The sequence below is a fragment of the Suillus bovinus genome (genome assembly GCF_016758785.1).
Source record: "Suillus bovinus strain UH-Sbo-P2 chromosome Unknown EDB93scaffold_40, whole genome shotgun sequence".
NCBI classification, from domain to species: domain Eukaryota; kingdom Fungi; phylum Basidiomycota; class Agaricomycetes; order Boletales; family Suillaceae; genus Suillus; species Suillus bovinus.
In genome coordinates this window covers 59,323-71,581 of record NW_024542096.1, presented here as the reverse complement: position 1 = coordinate 71,581, position 12,259 = coordinate 59,323, and the positions used below count along the sequence as shown (strand labels likewise).

General features: G+C 50.4%; 1 protein-coding gene across 1 annotated transcript; it reads right to left on the bottom strand.

Moving 5' to 3' along the window:
• Nucleotides 1-1,616: 1,616 nt before the first annotated feature.
• Nucleotides 1,617-2,174, bottom strand: EDB93DRAFT_1061550 (uncharacterized protein; the record flags this gene model as incomplete). Its single annotated transcript, XM_041444839.1, has 2 exons — nt 1,617-1,701; nt 1,756-2,174. Coding segments are annotated over 2 exons (504 nt in total), but the record flags the coding sequence as incomplete, so codon positions are not given.
• Nucleotides 2,175-12,259: the final 10,085 nt, after the last annotated feature.

Genomic DNA, 12,259 nt, shown 5'->3' with positions numbered 1-12,259 from the left:
ATATGACATAAGTTCAACATCCCTTGTGGAGCAACCTACTGTGACTTGCCGTACTCATCGCATCGTCGGTGTAAGCGGTGTAAGTTGCGCGTCAAGCTTTCAAGCCTCAGGCGTCAAGCTCAAGGCCTAATATCTGGCATATTGCATTCAAACAGTCTATCACATCCGCGCACGCACAAAATTTGGACCTCCGGCCTTCGCACCGCTCGCATTTCTTTCCCCTTTCCATTTCATTCTGGCCTCTTCTCCCTTTCTGATTTTGTTTTCAAAACGTTCCATGGTTGAATGTTGCTGCCGCTGTCGTGGGTCTGCATCGGGATCTAATCATCCAATGACCGTCTGCCTTCCGGGAGACGGTTCGTATCATACTGACTAATTGAACGTGCTTCATAGCTGTCACTACCCTTTGACATAGCCATCCTTTCATCGGCCCTTTATTCGCGCGAGGCTATGGAGTAGTATGAACATGGATTATCGCGAGTCAAACTTACCCCGTCTTATAATTAGGGACCATAAGTATGCACGTCGCACGAGCTGCCACTCTTCCGCACCACCGGCAACTTTTGCAATGGATGAATACACTGTTCATGGGTTTATTGAGTATCCTATTCATCCTTTTTTATTTCTTGCCCTCAGGATGATTATGCATCTTGTACATCTTTCCGCGTCCAGCACAGCCTTACCTCTTGCATCATGCGACCGTCAGCTCCTACCTGACTTCCCGTATACATGTGCATGTAGCTCGTTCTCTGTCGCTGTACACTGGTTGTGTGCCCGATCTTCACAAACGACACCGCACGAATGTGACACTGTCGATTTTGCAATGCGTTGCCTTAGAGTCAGTTTGGTTGTGATACCTTCGAGAGCACTCATATCTCTGTCCGGCTTTTCAGGCTGTGCGTCGTGCGTACAATGCGCAAATCTGTCATTAGACCTTGCTCCTTGAGGGCAGAACTAGCGACTACATGGGAGGTTTTTAGCAGAGTTGTACGGCGCTTGTTTTCTGACGGCGCAGAGCTTTGGCCGCAGTACCAAACGTGTTTCTGCGAGTTCATTGCCCCCAGCATCTGATGTCTCGGGCTATAATGTGTGTACACGACCGCGGTCTATTCACGTCAAATGCCCAAAGAAATAACATAGATACTAGAGCAGCACACAAAACATAGCCGAGAACGAGTAAACCTGTTTTAAAGAGCAAGAGTAGCTTTGAAAGATGCAGAAACTGAAAGACATAGAAACATGGTGTAAAACTGGCTATGAGTAGGATATAGGTAACAAATGCAGCAGGGAATTAATCTGGAACAGTAAATAGGTAACGAGGATATCGATGCACGAGAGCGGGTGCGCAACCAGGCGCAGTGTCCAAACAAGCAGCGCTCATCAAAGCGCGTTCAGGTTTCTTTCATTTCTTCATCGATGGTGCTTCCAAAATAACACTTATGAGCAGGGCTGGAGGAGATACCAGACGACATATTGGATGAGAAGTGCATCACAGAGCCAGGACTGAGTAATCCGGAGGTGTTAGGACCGGATACATAATAATTCATGAGGGGTTGACAAGGGGCAGGTATGATGAGCGCAGGAGGCGCGAGAGTACGCGTGTATTTTGCAGGTTGAGATGGTGATGGGGGTGGAAGTGCAGGAAGAGGGGCAGTAGGGGGCGGAGCGATTGGGACGGTTCGCTTGACTGCACGACGCAGGCTGCACACTATGAGTTCCAGAACGCATCCAATTACAGGCATTAGAGCCACTCACCGCAGTGAAGTGCCTGTGTTCAGACTGCCACTCCTTAATCTTCCAAAAAGACTGTTAGTGTCTGAAGCGTTCTCTGCGATGCTGCCTGCACGACTCCTAGTGGGAGACATGACGCCGGTGCGCTGAAGCGCGCTACCCGCATTTCGGGTCGGGGATTTGATAAGAGCCATTGGGTTCACGCTGATATTTATGCTACTGCGACGCCTGCGCATGCGAGGACGGTCAGCATTCGCAGTGGGTATTGCAGCAACATTATTTGAGTTGTCGCCGGGTGTTGGCGTCACGCTCAGATCGCGATCGACAGGGTGCATAGTGCTGGATGGCATCGGCATCGGCGAGGAGGGTGGTGCAGGAGTTGTTGTTCTTGGATGGTAGGGCGCGAGAAGGCCAGAAGAAAAGAAAGCAGAATAAGTGACCATCGTTAAAATCGAGAAGGCCTGTCTGAAGCTGCTACTGTAATTGAAGATGTTGGTCAAAGAACAAGTTGAACTTGAGTTTGAACCAAACCAAATTTGAACTTCTCCATAAGGATATATATGTCCGCAAGGGACGCGTTTAATTTTCATTTCGCTAGAACACTGCCACATCGTCAGTACTATCACTCCTGGGGTTCTGCAACATTTTCAATAAATCTTTTGTAACTCCTCAACCGCATCATATTATCTTCTACTGATTTGCACCATTATATATTCGTAGCTACTCTATATGAATATGATTTTTTCTGATTTTGAGGATTTTTTGGTGGAGTGTCGGATGAAGGCCGAGAAAATTCAGGGTCTGACTGGTATTCTGCAAAACATGGTCACGTCGTGTCACACGTCGGCACAGCAGCGGCACCGTCAACTTTCACTCTCCGAAGACTCTGAAGCTCGTCGTTGTGCATCGCTTTGAAAATGAATATTATTGAGGATCATGGTCTATATACTAATAATTGTAATTATAATGGTACTGTTGATAGAGTCCTGACTCATACAGCTGACGGCCTGCATCACCAGAGCCCCCAATGTCATACATCTGTATTGACATCCGATTCTGCTGAGTCCGAAGATACCGAAGCCGGAGAGGAACGGAGGAGGAGTAGAGGGTACGAGCGCAAGAAGTGTGCTGGGGACGGAAGGAACAGGGAGTACCTGTTGACGTCGGGACCAAAATGGTCCAAAGTAAATTTTTACCTTCAAAATAATCGAGAGCGCTTACTGTATAAATACTAGCGCCCAACCGTTGTGAGCGTCTCAGTTCTTTCTAGAGACTGAGATGTGAGTCTACACCTTTACCGTTATTGTTACACTTAACTGACTTAGCGTAGTTGCTCTTACCTGTTAGGTACACGCTTCGTCAATATGAGTTCTTTCTAGAGACTGAGACTTGCTCTTACCTGTTAGATCCTTTCTATCCCGCTCTACCTCTAATCTCTAGAGGTTATGAGCCCTGCCATGACCGCCGATACTACGCTCCCTGCCAGCACGTCCACCTTGTTCAATGTCCCAAAGCTTGCCGAAGATGGCACGAACTAGATTACCTATAAGGAAAGAAAATTGATGGCAATCAGTGCCCGAGGTTTGATGCGATATCTAGACAGTCGTGCAGCTGAACCATTACCATTCGTCATAGACGAGAAAACGGGACTTCCGCAGAAGTCCGATGGTTCGACACCTACCGAGAAGGAGATCGATGAGCGCAATAGACTCATGGACGAATACGACCAAAAGAACTCACTGGTCAAGCAGCAAATTTTCAGTACTATTACTCATCAGTCTACTCCTGTGCGTACAGAAGTCCGTAGCTGCCTCAGAGGTCTGGACAGAGATATGCCAGATCCACGAGGGTAAGACTGAGCTCGTCCAAATAGACCTGCGACGCCGTTTGCAGGACACCAGGTGCGAGGAGGGGGGAGATGTCAAAGTGCACTTCTCAGAAATGCTGCGCTTAAGAGAGTTATTAGTGGGCATGGGTGCAGCGATACAAGACACTGAATTCCACGCGATCATCCTCGGCTCACTCCCAGAATCGTACTGCCCTCTTCTATCGTCCATTAATGCAGCCGCCAAAATCACCAAGGTCCCTTTGTCGTCCTACGAGCTCATCAATATCATTAGTGAAGAATACGAGCATCGTCAACTCACCGAACGACGCCCAAGTAAAAAGGGCAGCTCAGGGACCGCACTGGCTGCGAAGGAGGGGAAGGGCAAGAGACATTCCGAAACCTTGTCCTCTGCGAGCAAGTCGAACCCTGTTACGACTTGGATGGTATCTGTTGGCGATGCTCAAACAGAGCTTGTGTCGTCAACGGTCTGTGGACGTCCTTGGGCTAGCCCAAGGTTAGGGGTCGTACTTGGCGTGTCTTCGGCAAGTACGATTTGACGCCTATGTCCAAATCGGGTAGCTTATGTCACGCGGGTGCGAGACGATAAGCTATATCGGCCTAGACTTACGACACCCGAAGGTTAATCGTAAGGATCGTCGTTAATTAGAAGGACAGAAGTCCGACTAGTTAACAGGGGCTTTGTTCGTCGACGAAGTCGATGAGCAAAGGTCGAGACTATAGGCTTATCCGCGAAGAGCAGATAAGAAGATAGAATATAGACTGCTGGCGAGGCAGAAGGATCACTCTGGTGAGAGTAGGAGGTCAAGAACCAAGTAGATTCAAGTTAGGGAATATGGTACATGGTAGCGAGTTTATATAGAGGACAGGAGACGTATTAGTGGATGATAACTCGTACTACCGGGAGAGGCAATCGGTAAAGGGTAAGACCATAATAGGAAGGCACGTTCGGTCTAGGGTAGAACGTGCTAGATAAGAAAGTGAGTCAAAGATCGAAATAAGAAGTGAAACGCGCAGGGGCACGATCGTGCAACTGCGGATCTAAGTATAAGTCGCATGTGCGACTGCGCACCGAGTCAGAGATCATAAAAGGGAACAGGGCAAAGGGGATGCGTCGTGCATCATATCATAGGTTACCGTCCGGACGGTAAGGGCAAGGGGACTGTCCGCAGGATCAGTCAGGTGGTGAAACGGAGCATGGGTATGCTTCGTCAGCGAAAGGATCCGGCCAAATGTACTGGCTTTGCTGAAGCGACAGGTAGAGGGCGAAAGGGAATGCGAGGATGACGAGGATGACAAGGGTAAGGTCGGGGTAAGGGTATGATGCGAGGGCTGATACGAGGAGGATTAGGAGAAAAATAGTAGGGGCCCAAGCGTCTAGATGTTCTTGTAACATTACCCCGGTTTCTAGGACTGAAATCAACGAGTTCAGTTATCCATGTTGTCATACCAGGAGGGGTCGCAGTCGAGGTCACGGAGTATGTCCATGGCTTCCAAAGCATTCTCTTCTCTATCTTGTTCGAGTCGTGCAGCATCGTGATCATATGCTGCCTCTAACTGACGCATGTCAGTGTAGAACGTTTCCGAGGATATTCCTCGACGAAGGATCTTCTTGCCGTGAAGGCGAGGGCAGAAGGGAGTGAGATGTCCGGGGGCGAACAGTCCACAAATGCGGCAGAAGTATCGCTCGCATTGTTTCTGTTTGTGGCCGTACTGGTGGCAGACCCTGCACTTAAAGTTGCACTGGTAGGGTTGTGGGGTCGTCCTAGTGTGCGTGTCGTTAAGTATCTGTTGCCTGGTGGGATCTTGGCCCGGTACATGTCGAGTGGTGGGTAATCCGAGTGCAAGAATGCGCTCGGTATTCAGTCGGCGACTTCGTCGAGGGGTACGTGTGGGTGGAGGAACAGGGATAGGGGTATCGTCCCTGATGATAGGTGACCCGATAGATAATATCGGTATGTCATCGGTAGAGGTGAACCCTGGAGGGGGAGTGGTAAGACGAGCTTCCAAGCTCGGTTTGTCTTCTTCGTTCGTCTTTCTCCAAGGTGGTGTGCGAGTTTCCTTACTCGACTTTTCTTCTTCGTGCTTCTTCTTCCCTTTATAGGGAGCAGGTAACGGGTCGTTGGCTACGACCTCGTCGTTGATGATGGCAGCTCGGAGTTCTTCGAGCTCGTCGCTAGTCATCATCCTGTACTGCTCTTCTTCGTGTTCTGCGAACAGTTTGTCGATTTCTTCGGATGTGAGGTTGGTGGGGATAAGGTTGGATCGTTCAGGAGGGAGGAGTTGGAGCACTGCACTCGGCAGTACGCTCGACAACGGTTGCCTGTACAGGCGGTTGGTTGTATGCGATTTCTTCTTCTATCTTGACGACTACGTCGCCGAAATTCCTGGATGCGAGAAGGTTCAAGAGGGCCCTCTTGGCCTTCGTGACGGAGTATCGAGTGATCGGACTATGGGGAAGGATGCCATATGGTCCGGTTGTGAAAGCGACAGTGTCAACTGCCCGAAACGCGTTGACAAGCTCCAAGAGAACCGTGTCTTTGGTACGGTCAATATAGCTGTCGAGTCTAAGCGCGTACTGCGCGTCGAGAATAATGGCCTCCCAGAATGCCTTCTGAGAGTCCGGGGTCTGCGTGAAAGGAACGGTGAACTCGTGGATGAGTTCGACGATGGAGGGTGTGGAACCGAGAGAGATGGAGGAGGCATTGGACGAAGTGGTAGACATGGAGATGATGGTAGCTGGTTAACAACTGAGGAGCTTTGTTGTCAGCTTGAGTCTCTTCTTATAGTCCTTGAGCATCTCCGCTGCGGACTTCAAGTCCTTCTCTGGGATCCACGTTCGTTCGGAGGGTGGATAGCCAACCCAGGAGACCAGGTATCGGTGTTTCGTTCCGGTACCCCTGTGTTGGAGGATCGCTTCTATTTCGTAATGTTCTTCCCCGTCGATCAGGTCCGGTGGCGGTTCAGTATAGTTTGGGCCATGCACGTCCGTCTCTTGATAGGAGGATAATTCTGATGCATGGAACGTGGGATGAACACGCCAGGTGGCAGGGAGTTCGAGGGTGAACGTGATAGGGGATAGGACCTGTTTAACGGTAAAGGGTCCGTATCGTTTCGGTGCGAGTTTCTTTGAAGGGAAGTGGGTGATCAAATGCGCAGCAGACAGCCACACCTTGTCCCCAACCTTCCAAGGTTGGTACTTTCGCCCGAACGTGCGTTCTGCCATGCGTTGCTGCGCAAGGCTGTGGCATGCAAGGGCTTCTTCACGGATCTTCGCGAGTTTCTTGACTCGGATCTTCTGCTGCTGGCAGAGCTGAGTCGGGGAAGGCGTAAGGTATGCCTTTGGGTTCATAACCCATCATGAGGTAGAACGGGGATGCGTTCCGAGCGGAGTGTCGTCTGGAATTGTGGACGAATTCGGCCATGGGAAGGTGTTTGGCCCAATCGTTAGGAGTCGTCCTACAATAGATCCGAAGGTATGTCTCCAGCTCCTGGTTCATTCGTTCTGTCTGCCCATCCGTCTGAGGGATGATAGGCAGTGGAGAGGGCTACCTGGTAGTCCAGGAGCCGTCCGAGTTCTTTTGCTAGCTTCGAGGCGAATTGTGGGCCTCGATCGGAGATGATCTTGTCGTATAGTCCGAATCGCATAAACACCTTTTTGTAAAATAATTCAGCAACGCCTTCTGCAGTGATGGTTTTCTTGCAAGGCGAGAAAATTACCCCCTTCGTAAGCCCATGGTCGACCACGACCATAATGGAATCATAGCCGGCGCTCTCCGGAAGATCAGTGATAAGATCGACTGAAACTTGGGAGAACGGTCGAGTACAGGTGGAGGGAATGGGCATAAGGGGAGGTGTGGTGGGATGAGTGTCGGATTTCATCTGCTGGCACATAGTGCAGCCATCAACGTATTGTCGGATGAAGGTGCCCATGCCGGGCCACCAATAGCTTTTCTTGACGTTCCATTCTGTATTGGAACGTCCGGGGTGCCCGGCAGTCGGGTGATCGTGGTGGAGCTCCAGAATGCGCTTCCGGAGGTCAGGGGGAACGTAGGCTCGGTCCTTGAAATAAAGGATGCCTTCGTCCATGCGCCAGTCTGACAAGGCAGACTTCATAGGGGGGGCGCAGAGGCCATTTAAGGCGTCAGCTGCTGTCTTTATAGTGAGATCAGCAGGGTTATCGTTCGCTGCTTTGAACTTTGACGCTAGGGCAGTGTCAATAAGTTTAACAAAGAGTGAATCTGGGAGGAGGACAACGTCCTCGTTATCTCGATCCGAATTGTCATGATCCGGTCGTCGGGAGAGAGCATCGGGTGCAGCAAGCTTGCTGCCCGGGACATGGTGGAATTGAAGATCGTACTCGCAGAGAGTGAGCTGCCAGCGGGCTTGCCGGCGTGTCAGCGTCTGCGAGGATCGGAAATACAGGAGGTTCTTGTGGTCAGTGAAGACGATCACCGGATGGGGATTGCCTTCAAGGAAGTGTCTCCATGCCTTCAGGGCACGGATAACCGCAAGAAGCTCTCGGTCGTAGATCTGATAATTCCGTTCCGCAGCGTTAAGGGACTGCGAAAGATATCCACATGGGTGGTAGGACCCATTGTCGTCGGTTTGTAGGAGGACTGCTCCTGTCGCAAATAGCGATGCGTCTGTGGCCAGTGCAAACTGGCGAGAGGGGTCGGGGTTCCGGAGTACAGGTTCGGTGGTAAAACATTGCTTTAGCTTCAGGAATGAAGCTTCGCAATCTGTGGACCAAGAAAACACGGTGTCTTTCTTTGTGAGGTCGAGGAGGGGGCGAGCGAGGTCGGAATAATGGGAGATGAAATGACGGTAGAAATTGCAGAATCCTAGGAAGGATCTGACTTCTTTCACCGTCGATGGAGTCTGCCATTCGCTGATCCCCTTGAGTTTTGCCGGGTCCATGGCAACCTGTCCGGGTCGGATGATCATCCCAAGGTACTCTACCTCTTGGGAGTCGAAAGTGCACTTTTCGGGTTTGAGGAAGAGTTGCTCCTGACGGAGCTTCTCTAAAACCCTACGGGTGCGCATCTGGTGTTCTGCAAGGTCAGAAGAGAATATTAGGATGTCGTCCATATAGACGATGAGCCATCCTTCATCTATCTCCTTGCTGAACGTCTGGTTCATGTAGGCCTGGAACGTCGCTGGCGAGTTACAGAGCCCAAAGAACATCACTTTTGGCTCGAAGAGCCCAAAAGTTGTCGAGAAGGCTGCCTTCCATCTGTCGTCGGGGTGGATCAAAATATTGTTGTATCCTGAACGGACATCCACTTTGGTGAAGTATTTCGCGTCTTTGAGTTTGGCGATGAGAGGCGGAATGAGCGGGAAGTGGATATGCGTTCTTGATAGTCCATTCGTTGATGTATCGGTAGTCCTGACAGGGGCGAAGGGAGCCGTCCTTCTTTCCTACAAAGAAGAAGCCAGAGGCTTGAGGCGACTTCGATGGTTGGATAAAATCTTTCTGGATATGTTCAGTCCAGAAACGCTTTAACCGCTTCATGTCTCTTTTGGAGAGAGAGGGTAAGCTCGGGAAGATTTTGGAATAAAACCTTCCTTCGTTTCGATCCGGTGGTCTACACCTGGTCTCGATGGGGGGAGCTTGTTAAGCCCATCCTTCGCGAATATATCTGCGAAGTCGTGAAGGTATTCGGGGACGAGCTCTTCGAATGGTTTCTTCTTCGTTTCTTGAGCTTTGTCCTTGGCGAATTCCTGCGCCTTGTTACTGGTTTTCGTGTACTCCTCCTTTGCCGTAGCAAGGATCCAAATGTTGCGAAGGGGAGTCTTCTTTGTCTTCGTGGTCTCCGTCTTGGAGGTTCCATCCCTAGTTAGGGGAGTGTCGAAGGTAAGGTTCTCGATCAATCTGACCGAAGAACCATCGGCCGAGTATTCTATAAGAATCTCGTCATCAGTCAAGGGGTAAGTCGCGACTTCCTTGACTTCGGGTAGGGGTTCGATCTTCCCTACCCAGACGTCTTCCATGACGTCAGTTTCTTGAGGCATTTCGAAATGCTTTTCTTCGGCGGGTACCTCCTTGGCAGGTTTTGCCTTCTTCGTCTTCTTTTTCTTCTTCTTGCGTCGAATTTCTTCGAGTACGTGTTCCGTACCCAGGGGGAGTGACTTGAGAGGTTTGAAAGGTGCCTCTTCCTCGTCCTCGATCATTGGTCGGAGACCTTCGAATCGGTAGGGGGTTACCCCGTTCCTTCTTTCGAATCTTGTTGAGTAGATTCTCAACGTATCTGGATCTGGGTGTGGGGAGCATTGTGATTTCGTTGCGTCCCCAATCGATATCCGGTTTCATGGCGGATAGCCAGGGTTTCCCTAGCAAGATAGTCGTCTCGTTCGGAAAGTCTAGTGACGTTAAACTTTCCCCACATAGTTCGTCCGTCGAGTCGGACGAAGAGTATGCAGTATCGGGTGACCTTCCCAGCAGTGGATTGGCTTCCATCTACTGTAGTGATGCGGAAGGGTTTCTTCAGGAGGTGGGTTTTAATATTGTGCTTCTTTACGAAGGTGTCACAAATAAATGTTCCCCCAGCCCCTGAGTCGATGATGGCTGTTGTTGCAACGGTTTTCGTACTCGTGGAAGAGAAAAGTGTCACCGGGACACGGAATTCATTTTCTTTTCCTACAGTATGAGTACACAGGATATCTAAGGAGGGGACGCACGTTGCTTTTGCGGTCCTCCGCTCTAAAAATCCTCTTCTCCTTGGAGCCTGTTGGTCTCCATGTCGTCTTCGGAGGTTTCGTCATCACGCTGGTCTCTACCAGTCGTTACCGGAGTCTTTCCTTTGGTATCTTTCTTCTCTCCACGTCGTATCTTCGGGTGGAATCTGGGATCGTTGGCTCTGTGGCCATGCTCTTTGCATGAGAAGCAAAGGCCCTTCTTGTAGCATTCGTCTTTCTCTGCCTGAGAGAGGGTGCGGTCTACGTCCATAGCGTTAGGGTCTCTGGACGATGAGACATTAGGCTTGGGGTAGTACTTGGAACCGCGAGGGGCGTATCGGGTGTGTTGGTTGCGGGAGTTGGCAGAGACGGCCTTGCTCCTGCGGTAGTTAGCGTCGAGCTGTACCGCAGAAGTGTACCACTTTTTCGATAGTGTCAGGAAGTGTCTCCTTCCTGTAGATTGCTTCGCGAAGGCTTGGGTTCAGGCCTTTCTCAAAGAAGTGTGAGAGTGTCACGCCTTCCTTGATATTGGCGATGGTAGCCAACGTTTTGAACTTCGAGATGTAGTCCGTAACGTTGTTTCCCATTCTGAGTTCGGCGATTTCGGTGAGGGCATTCACCTGCTTATCAACGGGTTGAAATGCAAGGTTGAATCCTTTCTCGAATTCTGCGAACGTTCCGAATTTCGGAGGGTTGGTGCTGAAAGCTTCGCGATAGAAGTTATCAGCCCATGCTTTAGCGCTGTTCTTTGTCATTAATGACAGGGCGACGGACACCATGATCTGCTCGCTGCAATAGACGGTGGGGTTGATGAGGAAGTACGTCTTTAAGCTGTAGAGCCATCGTTGTGCGTCGTCGGTGTTCCCATCGTAGTCCGTTGGTGACCCTGCTTTGAGTTCAGGGGCACGAACTACGACGGCGGTGGAGGATGATGGGTTAGACATTCTTGTCTTCGGATTGGCGCTAGTGTTTCGGGGAGGTACTTCGTCTGGAAAGTCCTCTTCAGAAGTCGGAGTGTTTCCTAGATCTTCTTCGTCGTTCAGTCCCTCGTCTGAGTGGTACTGCTCTGTCGGTGAGGTGGGAGAGCTAAACTGTCCGTCTACCTCTTCTTCGTCAGGATCTTCCTGATTCGGGTCGCGCTCCCAAGAGAACTTGCGTGTCCAGGGAGTGGTCGTCTTGTATCTGTTTCTGTCCTCGATAGGTGTCGAGGGCTAGAAGGTAACTTGAATCTTTTGTTACGACTTGGATGGTATCTGTTGGCGACGCTCAAACAGAGCTTGTGTCGTCAACGGTCTGTGGACGTCCTTGGGCTAGCCCAAGGTTAGGGGTCGTACTTGGCGTGTCTTCGGCAAGTACGATTTGACGCCTATGTCCAAATCGGGTAGCTTATGTCACGCGGGTGCGAGACGATAAGCTATATCGGCCTAGGCTTACGACACCCGAAGGTTAATCGTAAGGATCGTCGTTAATTAGAAGGACAGAAGTCCGACTAGTTAACAGGGGCTTTGTTCGTCGACGAAGTCGATGAGCAAAGGTCGAGACTATAGGCTTATCCGCGAAGAGCAGATAAGAAGATAGAATATAGACTGCTGGCGAGGCAGAAGGATCACTCTGGTGAGAGTAGGAGGTCAAGAACCAAGTAGATTCAAGTTAGGGAATATGGTACATGGTAGCGAGTTTATATAGAGGACAGGAAACGTATTAGTGGATGATAACTCATACTACCGGGAGAGGCAATCGGTAAAGGGTAAGACCATAACAGGAAGGCACGTTCAGTCTGGGTAGAACGTGCTAGATAAGAAAGTGAGTCAAAGATCGAAGTAAGAAGTGAAACGCGCAGGGGCACGATCGTGCAACTGCGGATCTAAGTATAAGTCGCATGTGCGACTGCGCACCGAGTCAGAGATCATAAAAGGGAACAGGGCAAAGGGGATGCGTCGTGCATCATATCATAGGTTACCGTCCGGACGGTAAGGGCAAGGGGACTGTCCGCAGGATCAGTCA